Here is a 26,934-nt window from a genome sequence, read left to right as displayed (position 1 = left end):
ATATACTTTACTACCTTCTTACGGTACTTAGTTGTAACTTTATAAGTAATTATACTTTCTTTTCTCAGATTCTCTTGATGAAAATAACCCAAATGTAACGAGGAAAGGAGTGTTTGCTGCCTGTTTGCAACTTGTTCAGTTGCTATGGTTGGCTGAGGACGGTGACACTCTTACCGTTTTGCTCTCCAGCCGCGCTGCTGTGCAGTTTTGTATCAGCACTGCAACATACAGTGTCAACAAAGTGTGGTGTTACTACTTGCCACAGCCCGCTTTTTGTTCTAACTCCATGTATTAAATAATAATAATTTGTTGTCTGTATTAAATAAATATTTTCAAATGATTTCACTCTTACAGCATTTGTTTTAGCTTGTATTAAAATTTTTGTTTTCCTCATAACCCATTAAAATCCTTGCTTTATGTTTTTAACTTATGTCTCTACTTTTATATAATATATTGGTCTGGGTGTGTAGGGGGCATGTATAATTTTATATATAATAATATAGAGAGAGATTTTAAGAGTGTCCCGTATTTCTAATTTTCTAATCTGGCAACCCTACAAAATGTGGCTCAGTCGAACACTGTGTTTCATAATATAACCAGATACGATAATAAAGTGAACAACACCGCAAATTTGAACTGGCTGTAGTAACGTTAAATGATCTTCTAGAGGAAAAACTTAATTGTACAAACATGTACAACCAACTGATGAAATGTTTTATACGCTTCCATAGGGCAGTTTTAAAAACACAGAAATGTAAAAAAAATGTTTTGCTAGTAAAATTGGAAAGAGGAATTCCCCCTCCATACAGTAGATGGCACTAATATATCTAAACTGGCATTAACTAAAAGAAAAAAAAAGGAAGAAGATGAGATTTGTGTTTACGGATGCGATTCGCTGAACTGTTGGCCAAAACTTCACTAGACGTTCGAGTCAAACCGCTGGATTTCTTCATGGGCTTCACAATACATATATTTGCATATCCGCTATCATTTTGGTAGCACTGAAAAATAAAATTGGAAGAGGCAACTGTTGGCGACTATGAGCGAATCGGACAGCAGTCTGCACTTGAACCTGCCGCCGAGCTGCTCCGATGCCAATCGCGTCTTTTGTGTTGAGGATGGCTCGGTTAACGAGCCCAGAGCGAGCGTAACCGACACTTCGGAGCCCATCGTCTTATACGACGACACGGGGGAAGAGAGCGACGTGCTGGACGCTTCCGACCCCCGGGATAGCACGGCCAGCCCGGAGGATCTGATCGACGACGAGGCGTACGGGGAGAGCGAGAGCGAAACTAAGACGTGCACGTACGAGGGTTGTACTGAGACCACCACGCAAGTGGCCAAGCAGAGAAAACCCTGGATGTGCAAGAAGCACCGCAATAAGATGTACAAGGACAAGTACAAGAAGAAGAAGAGCGACCAGGCCATGACCAGCTCTGCCAAGCTAGACGTAAGCTGTCGTCGTGTGGGTGCTTCTTGTGTGGTGCCAGTCGGGGATTTATTGGGTGCCTCCCCCACGGCGGTGTATACGAGAAGCCGCTGGCCCGACTCGCGATTATATTCGGCAGTTCTGCCAGTCCGTGGGATGGCATTCCTGAGGATCCGGTGGTCTTCAGAATGCACTCCAGGTGCCAGCTGTGGCTGCAGGCTTTTGTTTCAAGGACTTTATATCAGATCAAATTGTATTTGTCACTTACAATACAGGTAGTGCAAATTGTAGTGAAATTCGTAGTTACAGTATACAGAAAAATTATTAAATATGTAATGAAATACATTTCCATACTTTAGTGAAAAGCAAAAGTATTTGGTTAGTGAGGTGTTATGGGTTACTTTTGTTACATGTGTGCCCTCCATGATGTTTGGGACAAAGACACATTTACTCCTCTGCTCGCCAGTTTAAAATGACAGATGACAGAACCTACAACACTTTTCTACATGGTCCCCCGTAGTGTTTGGGACACTGCAGTGGCAGGTCTGTTAAAGCCATCATATTTAGGACTTTGTCACAGATTTCTCACGTGGCAATGACTGCTTGAAGTCAGCGATTCACAGACATCAGCAAGTGCTGAAAATCTTCACTTTTGACACTCTACCAAGCTGCCAATGCAGCCATCTTCAGCTCCTGCTTGTTTTGGGGGCTTTCCCCCTTAAATTTTCTCTTCATAGATAGATTGATTCCTTTATTGTCATTGCACAAAGTACAACAAAATTAGTTTGCCAGTCTTAATGTTACTGACACTTGGCTGGGATTGGCTCCAGCAGACCCCCCGTGACCCTGTGTTAGGATATAGCAGGTTGGATAATGACTGACTGACTGACATTAAAACAACAATTAACAACATAACTACTCTCTATATATAAAATCCGGAGCCTAAAAGTGCAACGATTTTATGTGATGTTTTTTTGTCATGTTTTTTGTCACGCTTTAAATCAGGCTTATTTTAAAACCTATATATATGTTTGGTATCATTCTTTTCAGAGTGTATCGAACTATAAAGTAAAATTTCAAGAAGTCACGTACCGTGAGACGAGACTTTGTGGCAAGAGATTTAACCATGCCCAGAGCTGGAAATAAAAGACAAAGAGAAGGACAGCTGCTGAACAGGCTTTTAAATGTTCAAACGCCATGAGAGATGCAAGCCAGCACCTGATTGAGCAAATAGGAGATAAAAAAAGCTGTATTTGTTTCTCATTGTATCACCGTTTAAGAGGGGGTTTCGGAGGAGCGACCGCATCTCCGTGGGGTGCGTTCAGCCCCCCTCTTCACAACACGAGTGGCAGAGACACAAAATGGGCTGGGGGGTTGGCAAGTGAAGTGAGCGGGGGGCAAACCCCCTAGTTTCATGTACAATAAGAACTGCCTACATAAAAAAATGACCATACAGCCAAATGTTTACTCACCTATCACTATGATGACAACACTGTGGTCTCGGCTATCTGTGGTTTCATCAACTACAACATAAATTTTACTGCTACAAATCTTTTGAAGAACAGCGTCCATATGTTGTTCAAAGACACGGGGCAAATGAGTCTGACGAAGACTGCTCTCATTTTGTGGCAGAGCGCTGCCTTGTTTACAATGCTTAATAAAGAAAGGATGCATCTTTGTCATTTTTTCGAGCGTTATGTCTAACTTAAATGGCCACAACATCCTCCACAGACTGGCGTCTTGCATCTGACGATTTTGTTGTTTCCTCAGTTGTTGCCTGAAAGGGAACACTTTTTGATCTTAATTTCTCCATGTTCTTCAGATGGGTTTTAGATTTGACGTGGTCATTGCAAGTATTTTTTCATGCCCAGTCTATGGTATGCTGACAAAACTTGAAGAAAAGTTGTTGTCCAGATTCATAAAAGTCGCCGGGATATTGTTGTGCCCTCAATTTTGCAGTTATGCTCGTGTTTCTTAGTTTTTTTCCACGTTGTTAGGGTATCTGATCACTGCTGGTTTTGGCATTTCTGTCTCGTGCAGCTGGCTAATTCGCATGCCTTTAACTAGAAAACATACAAGAAACACCCGCACGAACAGATAGAGGCACAACTGGATTTCTACAAAGAATTGTGTTATCTTGAAAAACAACAAACTAGAAAAATGTATCTGAATGACAGAGCTACAGATTATTCAATTGTTTAATTCCGCACATTTCCATTTTTAAATCTAATACCCGTTTTTATGCGTTAATTCCGTGATTCCGTCCATGTTTTCCACATTGCGTACATCATAGGGCCCTATTAACTGATTAATATTTGTGTAATTTAGAAATTAAGTTCTGTGTATTGACTCACATGTTTGTCCTTCAAGTGTTTGTCTGCATTGGTTGTGTTAGCCCCTCAAGTAGGTATTCTTTATCCTGTGGTTTCCCATCCCAGTTTGGCACAAAGCTTAAGTATTTCCAGACCCCACTCTGACTGACCTCTTTGTCTGCTAGGCATGCTAGTGAAGGCTGTAATGCTGTTGGAGCTGCCATCTTATTGACACCTGTGAATGGGGTGAAACAAAGCTGCAACTGTAGCCATGCCGATTGATAGCCTACAAGGCTCAATGGTCAAATGGCAGTAATGTAGGCTGTAAAACCGGTACCACGAAAAATGAGTTTAGAAACAACTTTAAAAATATTGCAGTTGATACTTTTGACAACTCTTTATAGGGGTGTTGAGTATCATGGTTTTAGCATTCTGGACTTATAAAGCAGTACCTCATTTAAATGCTCTCCCTGTGTTCATGTGTATTCTTCTCCAGGTATTTCTGTTTTCTTCACATCTTCAGCATGGGAATGGAGCTATATACTGTAAATAAAATGTATTAATTATTATTATTACATTCCAAAGAGGTGCATGTTAAGTTAACTAAGAGATTATAAATTGACTCGGTGTGAGTGTGGGTATGAATCTGCATGGGCCCTGACTGGTGTCCAGTTCTGCCAGGATGGGCTCCATCAACCCCAAACTGAGGTGGACTAACCAGGTTTGGGAATAATCAGTGTTAAACAAGCAAGGCAGATGGCAAATGTACTTCTGGGTACCAAATGCCATGAGAAAAATGAAAGTACTGTAAGTTAATTCTGTATTCAGAAACAAAAGTAAACACAAGACAGATTAAACAAACTGCAAATTATCCTCCAAAAAAGGGAAGCTTTATAGCACACTGCATCAGCAACAACATCTCATCGGTATCGAAATCAAGAGAGTGAACTGGTGCACTAGAGTGCCTAAGGTGACCGGTCCACCACAGACCACAACCCAAATGTAGTCCTTCAAACTCACCAGATTTTTGCACCTGTCAAGTGCAGTTTTACTTGAGTACTTTAATCTGGAGCTCATTGTGAAAGGCAATATAAAAAGTAAGACATAAGCAATGTCACTGAGATTCATAGCCTCCTTAGAGTTATGTTTACACCTGGAAAAATGAGCCAAAAACTTAAAATGTTTTTAAACAAGAAAAATATTATGTGTGACAGGAAATTGTAAGTACCAAAAAGTCAGCATAAGTATACTTACTTTTTAATTTTCTTTCTTTTTTGTCACTCTAGTGTGACTTCAAACTTTACTGTGTGTGTGTATATATATATTATATATATATATATATATATATATATATATATAAATATATATATATATATATATATATATATACAGTATATGTATTTATTTATTTAATGAGCTTCTATAAAAAGCCAATTTTTGCCCTGTGGACAAATAAAGTTCTGTCTGTCTATCTATGTATTATATAGTGGCTTACAGTTAGGTCCATAAATATTTGGACAGAGACAACTTTTTTCTAATTTTGGTTCTGTACATTACCACAATGAATTTTAAATGAAACAACTCAGATGCAGTTGAAGTGCAGACTTTCAGCTTTAATTCAGTGGGGTGAACAAAACGATTGCATAAAAATGTGAGACAACTAAAGCATTTTTTTAACACAATCCCTTCATTTCAGGGGCTCAAAAGTAATTGGACAATTGATTCAAAGGCTATTTCATGGGCAGGTGTGGGCAAGTCCGTCGTTATGTCATTATCAATTAAGCAGATAAAAGGCCTGGAGTTGATTTGAGGTGTGGTGTTTGCATGTGGAAGATTTTGCTGTGAACAGACAATATGCGGTCAAAGGAGCTCTCCATGCAGGTGAAAGAAGCCATCCTTAAGCTGCGAAAACAGAAAAAACCCATCAGAGAAATTGCTACAATATCACGAGTGGCAAAATCTACAGTTTGGTACATCCTGAGAAAGAAAGCAAGTACTGGTGAACTCAGCAACGCAAAAAGACCTGGACGTCCACGAAAGACAACAGTGGTGGATGATCGCAGAATCATTTCCATGGTGAAGAAAAACCCCTTTACAACAGCTAACCAAGTGAACAACACTCTCCAGGGGGTAGGCGTATCGATATCCAAGTCTACCATAAAGAGAAGACTGCATGAAAGTAAATACAGAGGGTGCACTGCAAGGTGCAAGCCACTCATAAGCCTCAAGAATAGAAAGGCTAGATTGGACTTTGCTAAAGAACATCTAAAAGAGCCAGCACAGTTCTGGAAAAACATTCTTTGGACAGATGAAACCAAGATCAACCTCTACCAGAATGATGACAAGAAAAAAATATGGAGAAGGCATGGAACAGCTCATTATCCAAAGCATACCACATCATCTGTAAAACACGGTGGAGGCAGTGTGATGGCTTGGGCGTGCATGGCTGCCAGTGGCACTGGGACACTAGTGTTTATTGATGATGTGACACAGGACAGAAGCAGCCGAATGAATTCTGAGGTGTTCAGAGACATACTGTCTGCTCAAACCCAGCTAAATGCAGTCAAATTGATTGGGCGGCGTTTCATGATACAGATGGACAATGACCCAAAACATACAGCCAAAGCAACCCAGGAGTTTATTAAAGCAAAGAAGTAGAAAATTCTTGAGTGGCCAAGTCAGTCACCTGATCTTAACCCAACTGAGCAGGCATTTCACTTGTTGAAGACTAAACTTCAGACAGAAAGGCCCACAAACAAACAGCAACTGAAAGCCGCTGCAGTAAAGGCCTGGCAGAGCATTAAAAAGGAGGAAACCCAGCATCTGGTGATGTCCATGAGTTCAAGACTTCAGGCTGTCATTGTCAGCAAAGGGTTTTCAACCAAGTATTAGAAATGAACATTTTATTTCCAGTTATTTAATTTGTCCAATTACTTTTGAGCCCCTGAAATGAAGGGATTGTGTTAAAAAAAATGCTTTAGTTGCCTCACATTTTTATGCTATCGTTTTGTTCACCCCACTGAATTAAAGCTGAAAGTCTGCACTTCAACTGCATCGGAGTTGTTTCATTTAAAATTCATTGTGGTAATGTACAGAACCAAAATTAGAAAAAAGTTGTCTCTGTCCAAATATTTATGGACCTAACTCTATCTATCTATCTATCTATCTATCTATCTATCTATCTATCTATCTATCTATCTATCTATCTATCTATCTATCTATCTATCAAATCAAATATACGAGGGGGGACCCAAAAATAACCGGAATTTTGTTGTTGTTAGGTTGGTACTTGTAGTACGTGGTTGGGCCGCTAGGACGATCTAGTTACACTCCTCACAAGTCAGTCTGCCAAGTGCCATCAGTCTGGAAGGTTGTGCTTGTGTTCAGTGAATTTTTTTTGTAAAAGTAGGTTGCGCAACAGTGTGAGAAGGAAACGCCCTGATTTGTGGGAGTCAGGCGACTGGTTCTTTAATCATGACAACGCTCCATCTCACACTGCTCTCAGCATTCGCCAATTTTTGGCAAGAAACGGTATGACAACCCTGAACCACCCACCATACTCACCGGATTTAGCTCTGTGTGATTTCTTTTTGTTCCCTCGGATGAAAAAAGACTTGAAAGGAAGGCGTTTTGCTGACGTCAAAGAGGTAAAACAAGAAACGACCAGAGCATTAATGGGCATTACTTCAGACGAATTTAAAAAATGTTTCGAACAATGGAACAAACGGTTAGATAAGTGTATTTCCGCCAATGGAGAGTACTTTGAAGGAGACTAATTGTAGTTTCTACAGAAAATTAAATTAAACACGTTTTAAAAATATTTCCGGTTATTTTTGGGTCCCCCCTCGTATAGTGGTTTATCTATCTATCTATCTATCTATCTATCTATCTATCTATCTATCTATCTATCTATCTATCTATCTATCTCTCTGTCTGTCTAAAGTTACATCTCGTTTCCACTGCTGTACTGGTGCAGATTTAGTCCATCCTTCCTGTGGCATGTTTTGAAATGGTCACCAAGACACAACCCATTGTCACAATCGAGACAGTAGAAGTGTGTTTCTTTGTGCTCATTTATTCTAACATTTTTTTTCTTTTGTTTGCGTATGACAGGGTAGAATGTCTAGGCTTGATCTGCACAATGGACGTGCCTATTATGTTGTTGGTAGGCTACCACAGCGCTATGCTTAGTAACTTCCTCATTTCCCCTGACATAAATGACTCGTCATTATCAACTGCCAGGCAGTGTTCAGTGGCCATTAAGAAGGATAACTGAGTGTTAAGGCATATAGCGCCCTGATGTGTAGAGTACAAGTCCAGTGATGTTATGCTGAAGCATTATAATGCATTGGTGAGGTCTCATCTGGAGTACTGGAAAAAGTAAATAGCACGACTAGAAAAGAGTCCAGAGCTACAGGGGATGAATTATGAGGAAAGAACAAAAGAACTGAGCCTTTACAGTTTAAGCAAAATAACATTAAGAGAAGACATCACTGAAGTGTTTAAAATTATGAAGGGAATTAGTACAGTGGGTTGAGGCTGTGACTTTCAAATTACTTTGTCAAGAACACGGGGACACAGCTGGAAACTTGTTAAGGGTAAATGTCACACAAACATTAGGGAGTTTTTCTTTACACAGAGAATCTTAGACACATGGACTAAACTACCAAGTAGTGTGGTCGACAGTAAAACTTTAGGGACTTTCAAAACTTGACTTGATGTTTTTTTTGGAAGAATTAAGTGGATAGATTAGATTAGGTAAATAGGACTGGCTAGCTTTGTTGGGGTGAATGGCCTGTTCTCGTCTAGACTGTTCTAATGTTCTAAATGCTTTTTGAGGATGGGCATGCACTGGGTACTGCATTTAGTATTTTTAGTATTCCTTCATGTGTTTTAGACGAGTTTGTTTTTAAACAGGAAAGTACTGAAGAGCGTCCTGTCTCAGTGAATAAGCAGCGTCTTGGAACCATTGCAGAGCGCCCAAATAGGCCTTCACTCCTGGAACAAGTTTTAAACCAAAAGAGACTGGTGAGTACAAAAGACCCTAAAGGGTGTGCCTCAAGTAGCCATTCCTTCATTAAGCTTTTTAACACATTAGATGGCTCATCATATTGCTTTTATTAATTATTATGAACCATGTTGTCATGGTAAGGTGGGCAAATAATGGACATGAAATGTACCAATATCCTATAAGCCAGTCTGATGTTTTGGACCTGACAAACAGAAGAGACACTCACACACCTAAAGTGACATGTTTTATGTACCACAAGAGAATGGAAAAAAAGACAAAAGGCCAATAATGCTGCTAAGCTTGGCGTACCTGTAAAGCCTTCACAGAGTCACTGGCTCTGTCAGGTAGCACAAAATTGGCTGGAAAATCATTATGTAGACGTCTACTGTAATTTGACATACCCTGTGATGTTTAGTCAGCAACTGTAGTCATCAAATTTGACATCCACTCCGACTAAAAGTCATGTGATGTCACATCAGCTTTATCTGTCTATAGAAGAATTTGAATTTCCAGTATTTGTTACCCCTCCATGCACCTGAAAGCATACATCTTGTCCCATCTGGATTTGAAAATTGACCAAGTGTCTGTTTCTGACATTTATTTATTCTCACTTTATTGATCAGTACTTGATTGTCACATAACATTTAACCTTTGCCTCCTGCAATATTTGTGCAAATGGCCAGGAACAGGAGCACTGCAATCTAAGGAGACAACATACAAGTCCGTGACAGGGCTCAGCAACGTCCCAGGGCACACAGAGAAGTCTGTACTGATGGAAGCATCATATATTATGTCAGGGTGGAAGCGAGTGATGGTGTACTTTTGGGAAAAGAACTAATTACTCTCTGGGCCTGGAAGTCCACTTAGTAAACTGGTGGCAGCATATGGCCCTGGACTTCTAAAGGGGAGTAGGCGCTCAGGAGTGCAGAGAAACTTGGGAACAGCAGAAGGAACTCTGGATAGAAGGCCCTAGGACTTTCTGTGAGGTTATTCTGACCTCTGAGGTGGGCTTAAATACCACCCCTGAATTAATTGCAGGAGGAGATTTAAAAGTTCCTGAGAAGTAACTAGGTGTGTGTGGAGTCAGGGGGGAAGGACAAACAAATGCTCAACTGGTAGAAACATTGACAAGGAAATTACAGTGGAACCTTGGGTTGCAAGCATAATTCGTTCCGGAAACGTGCTTGTAGTCCAAAGCACTCGTATATCAAAGCGAATTTCCCCATAAGAAATCATGGAAACTCAGATGATTCATTCCACAACCCAAAACTATTCATATAAAAATGATTAATACAAAATATAAAGTCAAAATACATAAAACAAATTAACCTGCACTTTACCTTTAAAAAGAATTGTGGCTGGTGTGAGGGAGACGAAAGAGAGGAGGGTTATTGTGTAGGACGACTTTCACTCTAACTAATGGAATCCCTGCTATCTGTTGGCTCACTGGAATTTTTTTAACAAGGAACCTCTCCAATGACAGTTGCTTTTGCTTGAAGAGTCACTACACTTGGACACAAAATTAAAAAATGCTTTACGCACTGTAAGGTTTCTAAGCTCTTTTGGGATTCCCCCCAACAGGACGACACGCAGAAGAGCATCCAGAAGCAACCACAGGCTCCCAGCGCTGTAGCAGTTTGCCGTAAAAGCGAATCTGTAAAGATTGTGGTCAAGCTATAAGTGCCTGCCGTTGGTGGGTGATACAAGGAACATTATAAATGCAGGGCACAGTATTACTTGGCCACTAACCTGGCCATGACCCTGCCTGACTACTGGATATGTGTATAGGAGAGTGGCAGATCCCGCTACAATAAATAACCGCGCTCTTCCAGTTTCAAGCTGAATAACGCTGGTTTTGCTAAAGTACTGAGACTCAACTTCGTGTTTTGGGGTGCAAAACAGGGACTCACACGTTACAACACACACACACACACACGTGGTCACAATGATATAGTAAACAGTATACGCTCGTATGGATGTTGACTATATGAGTGAGGCACGCCGTCTGAGCCAGAGAATGGAGACGATTACCCACAATCCCGCAGTGCGAGTGAGGGAAGAATCATCAGCTCTGTTGTGATCACTTGACGTTCGGCAGACAAAGCGTATACGTACTACTCGTATTGCAAGACCTCGCTCATTTATCAAGTTAAAATTTATTAAATTTTAGCTCGTCTTGCAAAACACTCATAAACCAAGTTACTCGCAATCCAAGGTTTTACTGTACAAGGAATACCAAAACATTGTAAGTGTTGTTATATAATGTTACTGTTCAAAAAAATAATGAGTATTATTTCATTGTCTGTGCCTTGTGAAGGGCTGTTTATCTGTACATACAATGGATTCAGAAAGAATTCAGAATTCAGAACCCTTCAGTTTCTGCACAGCCCATCAATCCACTCTTAATAACCCCTAATGACAAAATGAAGAACATGTTTTCAGAAAGGTTTACAAATGTATTAATATTCAAAAAGGTAAAATCTTTTATTCTTATAAGTATTCAGACCCTTTTCTGAGGCATTCCCACATTTTCATGGGGTTACTTCCCCTTGAGATGTTTCTAGAACTGGATTGAAATCCACCTGCGGCAAACTGACCTGTTTAGACATCGTTTAGAAAAGCGTATATGTATGAGGTCTCACAATTTACTCAACAATTTAAGTTCAAGGGACTCTCTGTAGACCTTCATGATCAAATTGTGGTGAGGCACAGATAGGACAAGGGGATACACCATTTCTAAAGCTTTGAGTGTTCCCAAGTGCACAGTGGCTTTAATAATAGTTTGGTCCGACTGCCAGCTCTGAGCAAAATCATGGTGATTCCAACCTTCTTCTAAGTAACTGGGCAGGAAGGACCTTGGTCAGCGGGGTGATAAAGAACACAATGGTCACTCTTAAGAGAGCTTCAGAAAGCAGCACTCCATCAGTCCAGCGTTTTGTGTAGAGTGGCTAGACGGAAGCCACTCTTGAGTAAAAAGCTTTTAAAGATTCACTGCTCTGTTGAAGCGAAAACTGAACTCTTCGGAAAGAACCTTAAACGCTATGTCTCATCACCTCTTGTTTTACCAACCCTACTGTGACATATGTTGGTGGCGGCATCGCGCTGTGGAGGTGCTTCTCAGTGTCAGAACTGAGAGACGGATGAGTCCAGCCAAATACAGAAAGGGCCTTGAACAAAACCTGCTCCAGAGTGCACATCACCTCAGACCAGGGCAACAGTTCACCCTTTTAGCAGGACATACAGCCAAGTGGCTCCAGGACAGTTGCCCAGAGTTAAAGCCCATAGAACATTTGTGGAGAGACCTGAAGATGGCGTTTAAGGACACTTGTAATCCACTCTAATGGGGTCTGAGAAGATCTGCTGGGAAAAATGGGATAAACTGCCCAAATCCAGGTAGGCAAATTTTGTAGAGACTTAGCCAAGAAGACTCAAACCTGGAACTGCTGTCAACTGGGCTTCTCAAAAGTACTAATTAAGGGTTTGAATACGTATATGAAGATATTTCAGTTTTTGATTTTTAATAAATGTGCAAACCTTTTAGAAAACATGTTTTCTCTCTTCTTGAAGTGTAAACTGATGAGTAACAATGGAAAATCTAAAATGAAATCTACAATGTAACAGAGTGTGCAGAAATTGAAGGAGCCTGAAATGTTTCCAGCAATGGAATAAGCACTGGGACAAGCGTATTGCTTCTCTGTGTTTTTTTGACAAGGACTTAAAGGGAGTTGCTCTAAGTTTTATAATAATGGGGTTTCCTTTTTGGGGGTCCCTTTTTGTACATTATCAACATCACATTACACCCGCTATAAGCAGAAATCAACCACTTGATAACCATTAAAACAAATTAATGGCTGGTTTTATTTATTCTTTATTTTTCAGTCTCTGCTCAGAAGCCCAGAAGTTATTAGCTTCTTGCAGCAACAGCAACAGTTGTTAAGCATTCAGAATCGAGCCCAGCGAGCACAAGACTTCTAAGAGGACTTCTGAAAGTTGGAATACTTTTTTATGTTTCTGCGAGTGACCTCAATTTTATGGTGATTTATGTACTTTGTATATTTGTTGAGTTTCAGATTTCAATTCAAACTTCATTTGCTTTTTACCTTCTCACATGATATCCCATTTCTGTCCCCATTTTCTACCATCAGGCCTTACCTACCTGGATTGCTTTGCTCAGACACGAACACCAATGTGCACACTGTGGCTTCTGGGTACTTTTGATGGCAGTAAACGATGAGGCAGCACAAAACGGGACTTCTCAATCATGATTTACTTCTGCAGTGCAACAGTTGGTATTATGTTTAAAATTTTGTGGAGAAGTGCAGGGGAAAAATCACAATATTCAAGAACTTCTTGTAGGCCTTTTCTGTTTTAGTAATTTAGAACTGAATGCAGGGGTGAAGAGGGCTGTCAGTTTACTTAAGGTGGTCGGGATATGCAGTGAGACTACTGAGGGCATCACCCACATGGCTGGCTCGTGCACAGCCCTTTGAGGTAAGACCGAAGACTTGCCAGAGGGACTATCCTCCATAAGAAGGTGCTGCTGAAGATAGAGTGGGCGCGGCACCTCAGCATGTTGGCACTACAGTCTTCACTAGGACCAATGGATGTGTAGGAAAGGAGAAAGAATAGAGAAGAAGTTTCTGTTGAGCACACTGACTATAAAATTGTCCGTTTCAAACCATTTCTGATTTAGGAGACAAATCTTTTTTTTTAATGAAACTTTTCATTTATTAGATTTCTATCTTAGCGTTCAGTCAGCATTGCCAGATCACTCACAGTTCAAATTTTACTTCTCGCTCTGTAGCACAGTAGAGTTGTCAGCTTCTAATGCCACACAGCAGTAGAATCTTGGGTTCAAAAGCCAGTCTAGGCCTCATCAGTGTACAGTCTGCACATTCTCACAGTTTTATTTATGTCCATCTATCCATCCATTTTCCTAACCTGCTTATCCAGGACAGGATCACTGGGAAGCTGGAGCCATTCCTAGCAAGCATAGGGTGCAAGGCAGGAACAATCCCCAGACAGGGTGCCAGTCCATCATACGGCGAACACAAAGACACCCATTTAGCAATGCTAGTTCACCTCACCTTCATGTCTTTGGACATACAGAGAACATGAAAATTCCACACAGGGAGAACCTGGGATGTGAACAGTGGTCTGTTTATTGTAAGGCAGCAGCGATACAACTGTGCCACCATGCCACCAGGTGTAGTTATGTGTTTTCTTTAACTTCTGCAGTTTATGCCACATGCCAAAATCATGTAGAACATCTCTTGTTAGTTATCCATTGTGAGTGAGCGTGCACTGCGAGACTGGCACAACATTTACGGTTGCTCCATACTTATACCTGGCACTATCTGTGTAGACCCTGTGTTGGAGTAAGCTGGCTTAGGGAATGATTAAAAGACATTCAGAAAAAGGTGCTAATGGCGGTCTCAGGAGTCTTTACCCTTGGAGCCACAGTGGCTGGCCATCTTGTAAATCAGAAGTCACAGTCCCATCTCTTTCACAGCCTTCCGTCAGTGAACCTTAGCACCAGCTGTCCCCCAGAATCGGGAGGTAATCTACTTTGGGATTTGAGGCAGCTTTTAAATCTCAATTTTAGGTCTCGGTGTGCATCCATGGGTTAGGGCAGCCCCTCGTCCTGGTCTCCGTGCATCTCTGAGCTCTTGGGTGTTTAAAACTGAGAGGTTTCCATGGCAGCTCCCGTGCTTTATGTCACCAATTTTGCGCAGTGTGCTGCAGGCCTGTAGGTCTTCTGGCTTCTTGTAAATACTCCTTGCCAGTCATCTACTGGGTCTCTTACCAACATGTTTCCATTTGTTTGCACCTCTGTGGCATCAGACCTTACAGGACCGCAGGCCCTGTCTAAACATTTACAGCTTGAGTTACTGCCCCTACACCAATGTACGGCTCATATGTGACCGTCCCCATCGCTGTGTCACTTTGACCCAGCGGTCTCTTTGCCAGATAGTTACTCTTTCACAGTAAAATGATCCAGTTGCAGATACTAACTCAAATTTTTGTTCACTTCTTAAAGAAATGGGCATCCTGGCACGACCCTGATTTTATTTTGTGACTTAATGCTAGATATTCAGGTGTCACAGGTGCTCTGGTTTCCTCCCACAGTCCAAAGACATGCAGGTTCGGTGCATCCCTAGTGTGTGCTTGGTGTGTGGGTGTGTGCACCCTGCAATGGGCTGGTGCCCTGCCCGGGGTTTGTTCCTGCCTTGTGCCATATGCTGGCTGGGATTGGCTCCAGCAGATCCCCGTGACCCTGTGTTAGGATTTAACAGGTTGGATAATGGATGGATATCCATCTAAATTCATTTTCAGGAATGCCAGTGAGTCTTGTGTAAGGCTAAGGAATCCTAAATAAAGTGTGAGACGGCATTTTGTAACACATTCAAGTGAGGGTGGACTATAAAATAAGGTGAAGATTCTCAGTCTAAGGGCGGCACGGTGGCGCAGGGGGTAGTGCTGCTGCCTCGCAGTTGGGAGACCTGGGGACCCGGGTTCGCTTCCCAGGTCCTCCCTGCGTGGAGTTTGCATGTTCTCCCCGTGTCTGCGTGGGTTTCCTCCAGGCACTCCGGTTTCCTCCCACAGTCCAAAGACATGCAGGTTAGGTGGACTGGCGATTCTAAATTGGCCCTAGTGTGTGCTTGGTGTGTGGGTGTGTTTGTGTGTGTCCTGCGGTGGGTTGGCACCCTGCCCAGGATTGGTTCCCTGCCTTGTGCCCTGTGTTGGCTGGGATTGGCTCCAGAAAACCCCGTGACCCTGTGTTCGGATTCAGCGGGTTGGAAAATGGCTGGATGGATGGCTTCTCAGTCTAAGTAACCAGGCGAATGATTTGTGTAGCATCTTAATAGTTCAGTGCGGTGTTTGTGGCACATAATGTCACAGCGGGTTGTAGCCTTGCACCTCTAGTCAGTCATTTTTTTTTTAATAAACAAAAAAGCAGCAGGGATGGTAATAAGGTAAAACATTTGTTCCATTAGGGTGGCACGGTGGCGCAGTGGTAGCGCTGCTGCCTCGTAGTAAGGAGACCTGGGTTCGCTTCCTGGGTCCTCCCTGCGTGGAGTTTGCATGTTCTCCCCGTATCTGCATGGGTTTCCTCCGACAGTCCAAAGACATGCAGGTTAGGTGCATCCCTAGTGTGTGCTTGGTGTGTGTGTGTGTGTGCCCTGCGGTGGGCTGGCGCCCTGCCCAGGAATTTGTTCCTGCCTTGTGCCCTGTGTTGGCTGGGATTTGCTCCAGCGGACCCCCGTGACCCTGTAGTTAGGATATAGCAGGTTAGAAAATGACTAACTGACTGATTTGTTCCATTATTTTGCTTTTCTTAACTTGCATAGCCCGTCATTAGAAATAAACATCAGGTGCCATCCTGAAACCCAGCTAGCACGAGCAATTTGGGACACACACACACTCTCTGGAAGAACATGCAAGCTCCAAAGTAACAGTGACACGCCTGTGATTTGAACCCATGTGTCTACAACAGGGTCCTGGAGGACCACCGTGGCTGCAAGTTCTCATTCTGACCCTTTTTTTTAACGAGTGCCCTGTTTGTGTTGCTAATTAACTTCTTGTGAATTCATTTTAATTGACTTCTCTTTTAAGATTTGTGTTGCCCTGAATTTCTTCATTTTTTTCCTTAAATGGCACCAACACAGAAATGAAACGTGAAGTGAGGGAGCCAACAGAAGACCAACTAAGTCAGGGCCTCAAACTCCAACCAGTTTCACTCCAAGCAGCTGCGTAATGAGGTGCCAATTCTTGTCGTTAACTAAAATTCATTCTTTAATGCTGTGGCTTGTTGCTGCTCTCGTGGTGCATTAGCAGACATTTACGAAACTGTTGATTTTCTCTTTTATGAGAGCACTGTGAAAATGTTTTGTGGACCTGAGCAGATCGACATTCCTGAGACCTTCACCTTTCTTTATTTTCAGATATTGTGTGATGGACACCAGTTCTTTTGTCTCATTTTATATCTCATTACTGTTTGGCAGCTAATTAAGGGAAAAGAAACAAGGGGTGGGTGGCACGGTGGCACAGTGGGTAGCGCTGCTGCCTCGCAGTTGGGAGACCTGGGGACCTGGGTTCGCTTCCCGGGTCCTCCCTGCGTGGAGTTTGCATGTTCTCCCCGTGTCTGCGTGGGTTTCCTCCGGGCGCTCCGGTTTCCTCCCACAGTCCAAAGACATGCAGGTTAGGTGGATTGGCGATTCTAAATTGGCCCTAGTGTGTGCTTGGTGTGTGGGTGTGTTTGTGTGTGTCCTGCGGTGGGTTGGCACCCTGCCCGGGATTGGTTCCTGCCTTGTGCCCTGTGTTGGCTGGGATTGGCTCCAGCAGACCCCCATGACCCTGTGTTCGGATTCAGCGGGTTGGACAATGGATGGATGGATGGAAACAAGGGGCCCTGGTCTTAGTTATTTTAAGTTAATTAAAATGAATTGAAAAGAAGTTAATTAGCAGCAAAAACAGGTCACTCATTAAGAAAAGGGTTAGAATGAAAACCTGCAGCCACGGTGGTCCTCCAGGACTGGAGTTGGTGACCCCTGCTCTAGAGCTGTGAGGAACTTTACAGTGCGTTAAGAAAATGTGGTAACTCTTTGGTTAAGTACTATTTGTAATGCATTTATCAGTCATATACTGTTATGTAATAAGACGACACCAAAGGGTTCTTTAGGTCTTAATAGCACAAGGCATCAGTAAAGCGCTTATTCATCTGTGCAGCGCGGAATAACAACAGCTTCTGATATGCCGGGGAAATTACTACAGGATATGAGAGGAAGCTCTTATTAGTCTTTAATTAAGGATTTATAAGCTGAAGTACGGAATATTGAAAGACATGATGTCTCCCACTTAAGCAACCTCAGATTATTACAAAGTGAAGTTAGTTTAGTCTTCCCACAATGCACAGAGATGAATAACCACTTCATTTATTCTTTTCTTAAGATGAAAAGAAGCTGTTGTTAACTTTGTTAAATAACAGTATGTGATTCATTGGTAACAGTTTACGTACTGCAAAATGCATGTCATACTCATTTACTCTTGGGTAACAAGACCTTAACAAAGGCGTCTTTTGCTCTTTATAACACATCAGTAATTTTGTTTATTCATCTCTGTGCTGTGTGACATATTGACATGATGGTAAAACGACTCGCTAATATGAAGGATTCACAGGTCTTATACTAAACGTAATATCAAGAGACATGTGTCTCAGATAAGCCCCCAGTGACCACACAAGAGTGAAGTTTTGTTAGTAGGTCACATTGCAGAGATGAATAAACACTTTAGGTCTTCATCACATTTACAAATCATCAGTAAGGAAGTGTTTATTAAGATCTTACAAGGTGTTACGTAAAAACTAAAATGTTACTGATGAATTATAGGTAGAACCTAAACTAAAGTGTTACTAAAAATGCTGCTGTATAGTTAGTATAATTAAGGGATACATTAAATTTGTGCCAAAAGTTTGGTGTGTCACCAATTAAGGTAACACTGTAGTTTGCTGCCACGGCTTCTTAATACAAACTGGTAAAGGTTCCACCGTAGGGGATCACAGTGCACATCGACTTTATTAAACCCACTTAGTCCATATTTACTATCCCACACAAATGGCGACACAGTAGTTAGCACTGCTGTCTCACAGCTCCAGACCTGCTCATTTCGTTACATTCAGTGTGCAGTTTGCATGTTTTTCCCTTATCGAATGTACATGTCTCTCCATCTTGTTTCTTTTCTTTTAACTTTCACATCCCAAAGACAGTTAGTTGAGTTTGTGTTGTGATTGTCTAGCTTGGCTCATACATTGTGTCCATTGCTTTGGGTGGGATAGACTCTGACCCACCGTGATCCCATAATCGGCTTGCACAAGTTTAGACAATTGATGGACAAGTAACATTCACAATTTGTTGTTGGTTGTTCTTATGCAGTCTGCTTCATTCTACAGCAGCAACAACAATTTGTTTCTTGTATTGTCCAAAATCACTCAAGGAATGCCTCAATGGGCTTTAATAGACCCTGTTTTTTGACAGCCCCCCAGACTTGAAGACAAAGAAGGAAAAAAAACTCCAAAGCAAACTTTGTAGGAAAAAAAAAGGGCAATTCAGACGGAGTCCCTAAGCCTAATTCCTTTTCTTCAGAGTCCTGGAGACCTCAGCCAACCACCCGCCTCACCCCATTGGCCATTCTACAGCTGACTCAGTTCTGGGTCGGCTAATCTGATGAAAAGACCCCATGACTTTAATGTTATAATGCCCTCTGTGAGTTGATCAAGAATGATAATTGATTAAATGGGGAAAACAACAATGCATCAGTAAGTGTTCTGATTGGCCGCTACTTTTTCGGGTTTGATCTTTTCCAGATGCATTACGTATCTTCTCCTTAGTGATGTCACTTCTGCTTTCCGTTTGTTAACATGGCTTATGCATTTCAAAGATATACATTTGGTTACGTGTTCAAATCTGTACATTTGGTCATATTTTGTATTTTAAGTGTTGTTACAGACTCCGTTGTGCCCGTTCTGCACTGCGGTTTTTGGTGACTTTTCATTTTTGACGAAAGGTAAATCTTGAATGTTTAAACAGGCGAGTATAGAATATTCTTGTGAAAGAATCCAGCCAACAGAGCCATTCTGGCTTACATCATGTACTATATTTTGTAATTTATATGTGAATTTTTGAGGCAGTTTTACTAATATTGTAAATGTAATAAAATATTGTACAGTCTCTTGGAAACTTTCTGTTTATTTAATAAAAAAAAAACATCTTTTGAAATTGTTATTTCATCTTCTTTGTATATTCATGTTGGCATTATTCTGCTGCTCGGTGTCACTAGTACATAGCGTCACTATGTCATAGACTGCGAACCCAGGGGTCCACATGGGCCTGGGCTTCTTTAATCCTATTATTAGTGATGAGCAAGTAACTTCAGTGAAATTCTTACCAAAATGTGGAATTTTGTAAAAATAATTGCATTAAACTAATGAAGTTCATATCATTGACCCAAGAATAACGGGGTTTATATATATAAAGAACCTGTGAGATTAGCACATGCAGATAAGAATTTCACTGAACTCCGGTGAAAACACAGGCCACATGAAGGTATGAACCCTGATCTCCCCACTTATGTTTTCTTCTCATCCGCTTGATCAGCGAGCGCACACAAAGTTTAAATACGAGCCCCGACAGAAACGGGATCTCATCAAACAGCACAGCAGCAGAGTATTTTTTTAAAACATTGTTATTGCCTCACTGGATTACAGGTTTTATCTGAGGGTCATGTTTATATCTTCTTTTGGGTTGTGCTTAACCATGATACTTTTCTAACCTTCACTATCCTCTGCCGTGCTTAATGAACTTGAGCTGAGAAAGTGCCATACCAGGATGGACTCCACTGTGCAGCTGTAGAAGATAAAGCGAACAAATGTACAAATATGAGCTCCTCTGAGTCATAGCAAGGTTTGGGGCAGCCACCTGTGTATTTGGTATCCTGGCTGCAAAGTCGTGAAAATGTAAACAGCACTGATGTGCACAGAACTGAGGGAATAGGGAAAAGGTGGAGGCTTTTAAAGGGGAAGACAGGAAGTAAGATCAAAGGGGTCGGACTCATGAAGGTCTTCAGCCATAGGTTCAAGCCCGGACGTGACATCACAGGGGATGGAGCTGGCAAGGTCTCCTTCCATAGGCTCTGTCCAGGAAGTGACGTCAAGAGGGCCAGGTGGAATCATCCCGTGAATGGTCTACAGGAAAGGGAGAAAAAGAGTCAGTGCACTCTGCCACATCCTGGTCTGATTCAGAATTGCCCTCACTCAAGCCCTTTAGCTGCCTCCCATGCGCACGTGTGTGACACAGTATTTTGTGATATGTTTTGCATATGATCAGGTCATGGGTGTATTGAGTTTTGGGATAAAAGACCAATCTCCGCGGTGCAGGCGTTTTGCTGATGACATTGTGTTGTGTAACACAGGAAAAGAACAAGTGGAGAGAAAGATGCAAGAATGGAGAAGGGCTTTGGAAGATGGATAGTTGAAGATAAATAGATATGAAAAATTATCCACTCTTTTCATCAATCACACTCCATCCATCCATCCATTTTTTAGCCCGCTGAATCCGAACCTGCAAGCTAACTTCTGAATCATTAAACCTCACATAATCTTTCTTCTCTGCGGTGGGTTGGCACCCTGCCCAGGATTGATTCCTGCCTTGTGCCCTGTGTTGGCTGAGATTGGCTCCAGCAGACCCCCGTGACCCTGTGTTCGGATTCAGCGGGTTGGAAAATGGATGGATGGATAATCTTTCTTCTTCCTGAGATCAGCGGTAGCCCAAGATGGAGAATTAGATGCAGCGGAGTCAAGAAGTAGTCTAAGTAGTCTACCATCGACCACATCCTGGCACTGAGGGTTCTCATGGAGTGCAAACGCGAATATCGGCAGAGTTTCTTTGCAGCCTTTGTCAATTTTCGCAAAGCGTTTGACTCAGTAGATCGTGCTGCCCTGTGGGACATCCTGAGGATTCATGGGATCCCCTCGAGGTTGCTGGATATCATGGCCGGCATGTACACTGGAACTGTGAGTGCTATGCAGAGTGCAGGCAGGACTTCTACGTTTTTCCCAGTTGATTCTGGGGTTCGTCAGGGGTGTTTTTTTTCTCCTACTCTTTTCAATGCTTGTATGGACTGGGTGTTGGGCAAGGTCGTGGGTCAAGTGACTGTGGGGCATCTATTGGTGAAGAAAGGTTCACAGATTTTGACTTTGTTGACGATGCTGTGATCTTTGCGAAGTCAATGGAGGCTCTGATTGGGGTACTCGAGAGACTGAGCGAGGAGTCTGAGTGTCTGGGGTTGCGAGTGTCCTGGATAAAAACCAAAATCCAGGCCTTTAATGACCTCTTGGGCACAGCCATCAGCAGGGTGTCTGTCTGAGGAGAGAGTGTCAACCTTGTTGAGAGGTTTACTTACCTCGGCAGTGACATTCATGTCAGTAGACGGATTGGGAGAGCATGGGGGGTCATGGAAAGGGGTGTGTGGCACTCCCGTAATCTTTAAAAATTGATGAAGGTCCAAGTCTTTAGAGTCCTGGTGCTTCCTGTCTTGCTATATGGTTGTGAGACATGGATGCTATCCAGTGACCTGAGACGAAGACTGGACTCCTTTGGTACTGTGTCTCTCTGGAAAATCGTTGGGTACCGTTGGTTCGATTTTGTGTTGAATCAGCGGTTGCTCATGGAGTCCCGAATGAGGCACATTACCTGCATTGTGAGGGAGCGTCAGTTACGGCACTACGGCCATGTGGCGCGTTTCCCCGAGGGTGATCCAGCTCAACTGAATCAAGGTCTGTGCCTGTGACGGAGTCCTGTCCAAGATTGAGAAGAAGCATTACTTCAAGAAGGGACCTTCAGAACCTACGCCTCTGTGCCAGAAAGAGTAATGCTTTTCCTTTGGAAGTTGCAGTGGGTCTGCAAAGAGCTGAACAGCAAACTGAGAAAGGCAGCATCACTGTTGACCAAATGGTGGTGGGTTGTGGGAGTCAGGAACAAAAATATGTAGCAATAATGTAAGAAAACGCCTCCACTTCACCCATACAACTCCACACAACCTCTGTCACCTTCATTAAAGACTTGGTATCGTAAAACAGTTAATCTGTGCCAAGATAAATCAGAACTCCAAAGAGCCAGTAAACAGCCAGCCTCTTTTGTCTTGTATGTTCGTCTGTCTTCTATGTCAATATGTATGCAGTATCATCTTTCTATACTCATGGTGTTTATCAATAAATCTATTACTCTGTTTCGTAATGAGAGTCCTGCCATTACATTAACCTAAGTCTAACTGCTAGAGACCTCCTGCTACAGGGAAAACTAAATACAATTAAATGGAAGACCTTAGCAAATTATTTAATTACTGCCATTGCCAAAAGAAAAACTGATAATCAACTGATGAATATAATAAATTCTTCTTTATCCTACACCAAAATTGAGCATCTGGCCTTGCCTTTCAGATTTACCAGAATACACTGATCAGCTTGACAGAACATTGAAGCTTAAGGCCTATCAGCTAAAAATCAGTCATCTGAAAAGTATAAAGTAAAGTATCAAGTGGGAATATTTTATGGACTACAATTCCCATACCTCTGCTCTACCTGGCAGGTAGAAAATCCTTTGTTAGTTGTGCTAATTATACTTCAAAGAGCCCTGATATTCTATATGGTGTTCCACAAGGCCCTATCCTGGGTCCGCTGCTCTTTTCGATTTACATGCTTCCGTTAGGTCAGATTATCTCGGGGCATAACATGAGCTACCACAGCTATGCTGATGACACACAACTGTATTTATCAATAGTGCCTGACGACCCAGACTCTCTTGATTCACTGACACAATGTCTTACTTGTGTTTCTGAATAGATGAGTAGCAATTTTCTCAAAATAAATAAGGAGGAAACAGAAATTTTATTGATTGGCAAATATGGATAAAATGAGGTTATTAGAAATAAACTTGATGCATTAGGATTGAAAATCAAGATGGAGGTAAAGAACTTCGGGGTTACTACTAACTCTGACCTGAATTTTAAATCACAAATTAATCAGATTACTAGGACAGCATTTTTTTCACTTAAGAAATACAGTAATCCCTCCTCCATCGCGGGGGTTGCGTTCCAGAGCCACCCGCGAAATAGGAAAATCCGTGAAGTAGAAACCATATGTTTATATGGTTATTTTTACATTGTCATGCTTGGGTCACAGATTTGCGCAGAAACACAGGAGGTTGTAGAGAGACAGGAACGTTATTCAAACACTGCAAACAAACATTTGTCTCTTTTTCAAAAGTTTAAACTGTGCTCCATGACAAGACAGAGATGACAGTTCAGTCTCACAATTAAAAGAATGCAAACATATCTTCCTCTTCAAAGGAGCAAACAAATCAATAGGGCTGTTTGGCTTTTAAGTATGCGAAGTATCGCGGCACAAAGCTGTTGAAGGCGGCAGCTCACACCCCCTCCGTCAGGAGCAGGAAGAGAGAGAGAGAGACAGATAAAAAAATCAATACGTGCCCTTCGTGCTTTTAAGTATGCGAAGCACCGTGCAGCATGTCGTTTCAGGAAGCAGCTGCACAAAAGATAGCAACGTGAAGATAATCTTTCAGCATTTTTAGACGAGCGTCCGTATCGTCTAGGTGTGCGAACAGCCCCCCTGCTCAATCCCCCTACGTCAGGATCAGAAAAAGTCAGCGCAAGTGACAGAGAAAAGTAAGCTGGGTAGCTTCTCAGCCATCTGCCAATAGCGTCCCTTGTATGAAATCAACTGGGCAAACCAACTGAGGAAGCGTGTACCAGAAATTAAAAGACCCATTGTCCTCAGAAACCCGCGAAGCAGCGAAAAATCCGCAATATATATTTAAATATGCTTACATATAAAATCCGCGATGGAGTGAAGTCGCGAAAGGCGAAGCGCGATATAGCGAGGGATTACCGTAGAGCAAAAATTAGACCTCTTATAACATTGCAAGATCCTGAGAAATTAGTTCACGACATCAATCGATTGCAGCAAGTGCAGAATGCAGCTGCTAGAATCTTAACTAGGAAAAAAAAATCCGAGCACATCACCCCAGTTTTGATGTCACTACATTGGTTAACTGTGTCGTTTAGAATTAACTTTAAAATACTGCTTGTGGTTTACAAAACCTTAAATAATCTCGCTTCATCTTATATTTCAGAATGTCTTTCACCTTACACTCCAAATTGTAACTGTAGATCTTCAAATGAGTGTCTGCTTAGAATTCCAAGAGCTAAACTTAAAAGAAGTGGTGAGGCGGCCTTCTGCTGTTAGGCACCTAAAATCTGGAATAGCTTACTGATAGAAATTCTCCAGGCTAATTCAGTGGAGCACTTTAAAACACTGCTGAAAACAATATCACTTTAACATGGCCTTCTCATAGCTTCATCTAAGTTTAATCTTGATACTCTGTATATGCATTTAATTATCATTATCATACATGGTGGCTCTGTAATCCGTACTAACCCCTACTTTCTCTACTGTTCTTTTTCCGGTTTTCTGTGGTGGCGATCAGCACCACCACCACCTGATCAAAGCACCGTGATGTCCCTACATTGATGGATTAAAGGCCAGAAGTCCACATGACCATCATCATCAAATTCTGCCATGTTAATCCTGAATACAATGAGGACTGATTGAGGTCATTGATGTTAGGTAGAATGCCTAGAGGGGGCTGGATGGTCTCGTGGCCTCGTAACCCCTGTAAATTTTAATTTTGTTTCTCCAGCCGTCTGGAGTTTTTTTTTGTTTTTTCTGTCTTTCCCTGGCCATCAGACCTTACTTTTAGTCTATGTTAATTAGTGTTCCTTATTTTTTATTTATTTTGTCTTTTTTATTATGTAAATCACTTTGAGCTACATCATTTGTATGAAAATGTGCTATATAAATAAATATTGTTGTTATTATAACAAAAATGAAATATTGGGCTAATCCAGTCTCTTTTACAGAGATTGGGTGTTACTTGTTAGGCGAAGTTCCTAAAAAAGCACTATCTTGGCCTTTTAAGTCTATACAATGGGAGAATACTTGTTTTTTCTCTTTACATCATGGTTGAGACCCTTGACTTTCTGGCTCATAAACTTCAGTGATTGATCAGACATATTCGGCTTATGAGTGATAGGACACATTTTATGATCTTAGGTAAAAGCAGCGAGTTATTTCAGATTTCAGCTTTAACTCTAATTTTAAGTGTATGTTGCCGTGTTTGCCAAGAGCAAGCTAGCATATAAATTGACACTTTCAGCTCTGTGAACAAAAGCAATACAGTGATAGTAACTTGCCCTCTTTCCCTTCTCTCTCCCATTACCTTCAACCATCTTGGCTCCCTAAGTGAGGCTAAGACTGAACATCACAGATTCCCAAGAGACAGGGCACACCATAAATTCTGGGTTCTATTTTGATACCCAAGTAGGTCATTAGGGCGTTGGTGGAAACCTTCTTGATCTTGGGCCCATTCAATTTTCCATTAATTCAACTTCTTGACCATGATCTTCCTATTCTTCCACATGAAGATAAAGCCTTTACATTTAGTAGACTGAATTCTGAGGCCTGAACCTCTACAAAAGTCTTTAAGTATGCTCAGGTTCCTCTTCATTCCACTCCAACTACTGCTGACGACAACCAGATTGTCTGCAAAAGCCAATGTGGTAATTGCGGTGGAACCCAGAAGGGTATCCTGGCCTTCGTTTTCAAGTTTATTGATCAGGGGATGAATGGTAATGTTAAATAATATAAAGAATCAATCCAGGCAGCAGTGAAGTAAAGAGAAAAATGAGAAATCAACAGTTAAGAGCAAAATATTAATGATATTTACTTTTTCAGTGGACATTAATTCTATGACATGCCTCACGGTCCTAAATTATTATGCTTTCAGGCTTGCAACAGTAAACCTCAATCTAATAATCAATTTTAAATTTCTGAGGTGCCAAAAGCCTGGGCCAACGATGTCAGCTGAAATGCAGTAGCCAAACGTAGATGGGCATAAGTTCATTACAAGGCCCACAGACAGACATATTTGGAGTCAATAAACCAAAGAGATACACACACCTGTGAGAAGATGAGCAGAGTAACAGGAGCAGAAACTCATGAAAACTCAACATGGACACAGCGTTTGGATACAGGAGGCTGAGATACTTGAGGCTGTAGTTCTAACCACTGAGTCACCATGCTGCCTTTGTCACAGTTGGCCATTGGAACAAAATGTTGCATCAACAAGACTTTTGATTTAATATTGAAAGTTAGGTTTAGCTTCATGGAAGAAACATTAGGAATTGTCCTGTTTGAGGATGAGAAGTCATATTTGTAATGAAGGACTGAAAAGTACCATACTGACTTGTCTTAATAAGAGCAGATCTTGAAAATGGATCAAATGGAAGTTTGAATTAAAATTCTTTCTTTAATTTGCACATAATTTAGGCACAAAGTCGTGATCTTCATTTTAAATATTAAAAAGGCTGAAGAGTGTTATTGAAAGCTCCACCCTTGTTAATTGAATCACACAATTGCTAAACTAGATCTTAAATATGGCGAGTCATTTTAATTTTAAATGATCTGTGTGGAGGCTTTTAAACGAGGCACCGTCAAAGAACCCTAATTTGGTGTCATTAAGGACAATCTCACATCAGGCGGCTCACAGGTG

At 41.6% G+C, this 26,934-nt stretch overlaps 2 protein-coding genes across 2 annotated transcripts in view; both read left to right on the top strand.

Annotated features, from left to right (window-relative positions):
* LOC114649910 (uncharacterized) overlaps positions 1-26,934 on the top strand; it is a 625,678-nt gene that overhangs the window by 582,539 nt on the left and 16,205 nt on the right. The window lies entirely within an intron of this gene.
* On the top strand, positions 859-13,462 carry rfxap (regulatory factor X-associated protein). Its single transcript, XM_028799289.2, has 3 exons — positions 859-1,450; positions 8,659-8,769; positions 12,632-13,462. The coding sequence occupies exons 1-3, from the start codon at positions 1,040-1,042 to the stop codon at positions 12,725-12,727; spliced, it is 618 nt and encodes a 205-aa protein (XP_028655122.1). The 5' UTR covers positions 859-1,039; the 3' UTR covers positions 12,728-13,462.

The sequence above is a fragment of the Erpetoichthys calabaricus genome, chromosome 4, assembly GCF_900747795.2.
Source record: "Erpetoichthys calabaricus chromosome 4, fErpCal1.3, whole genome shotgun sequence".
Classification (NCBI taxonomy): Eukaryota; Metazoa; Chordata; class Cladistia; order Polypteriformes; family Polypteridae; genus Erpetoichthys; species Erpetoichthys calabaricus.
Note: the sequence above shows the minus strand (reverse complement) of the source record. Positions and strands in the feature narration are given on the sequence as shown.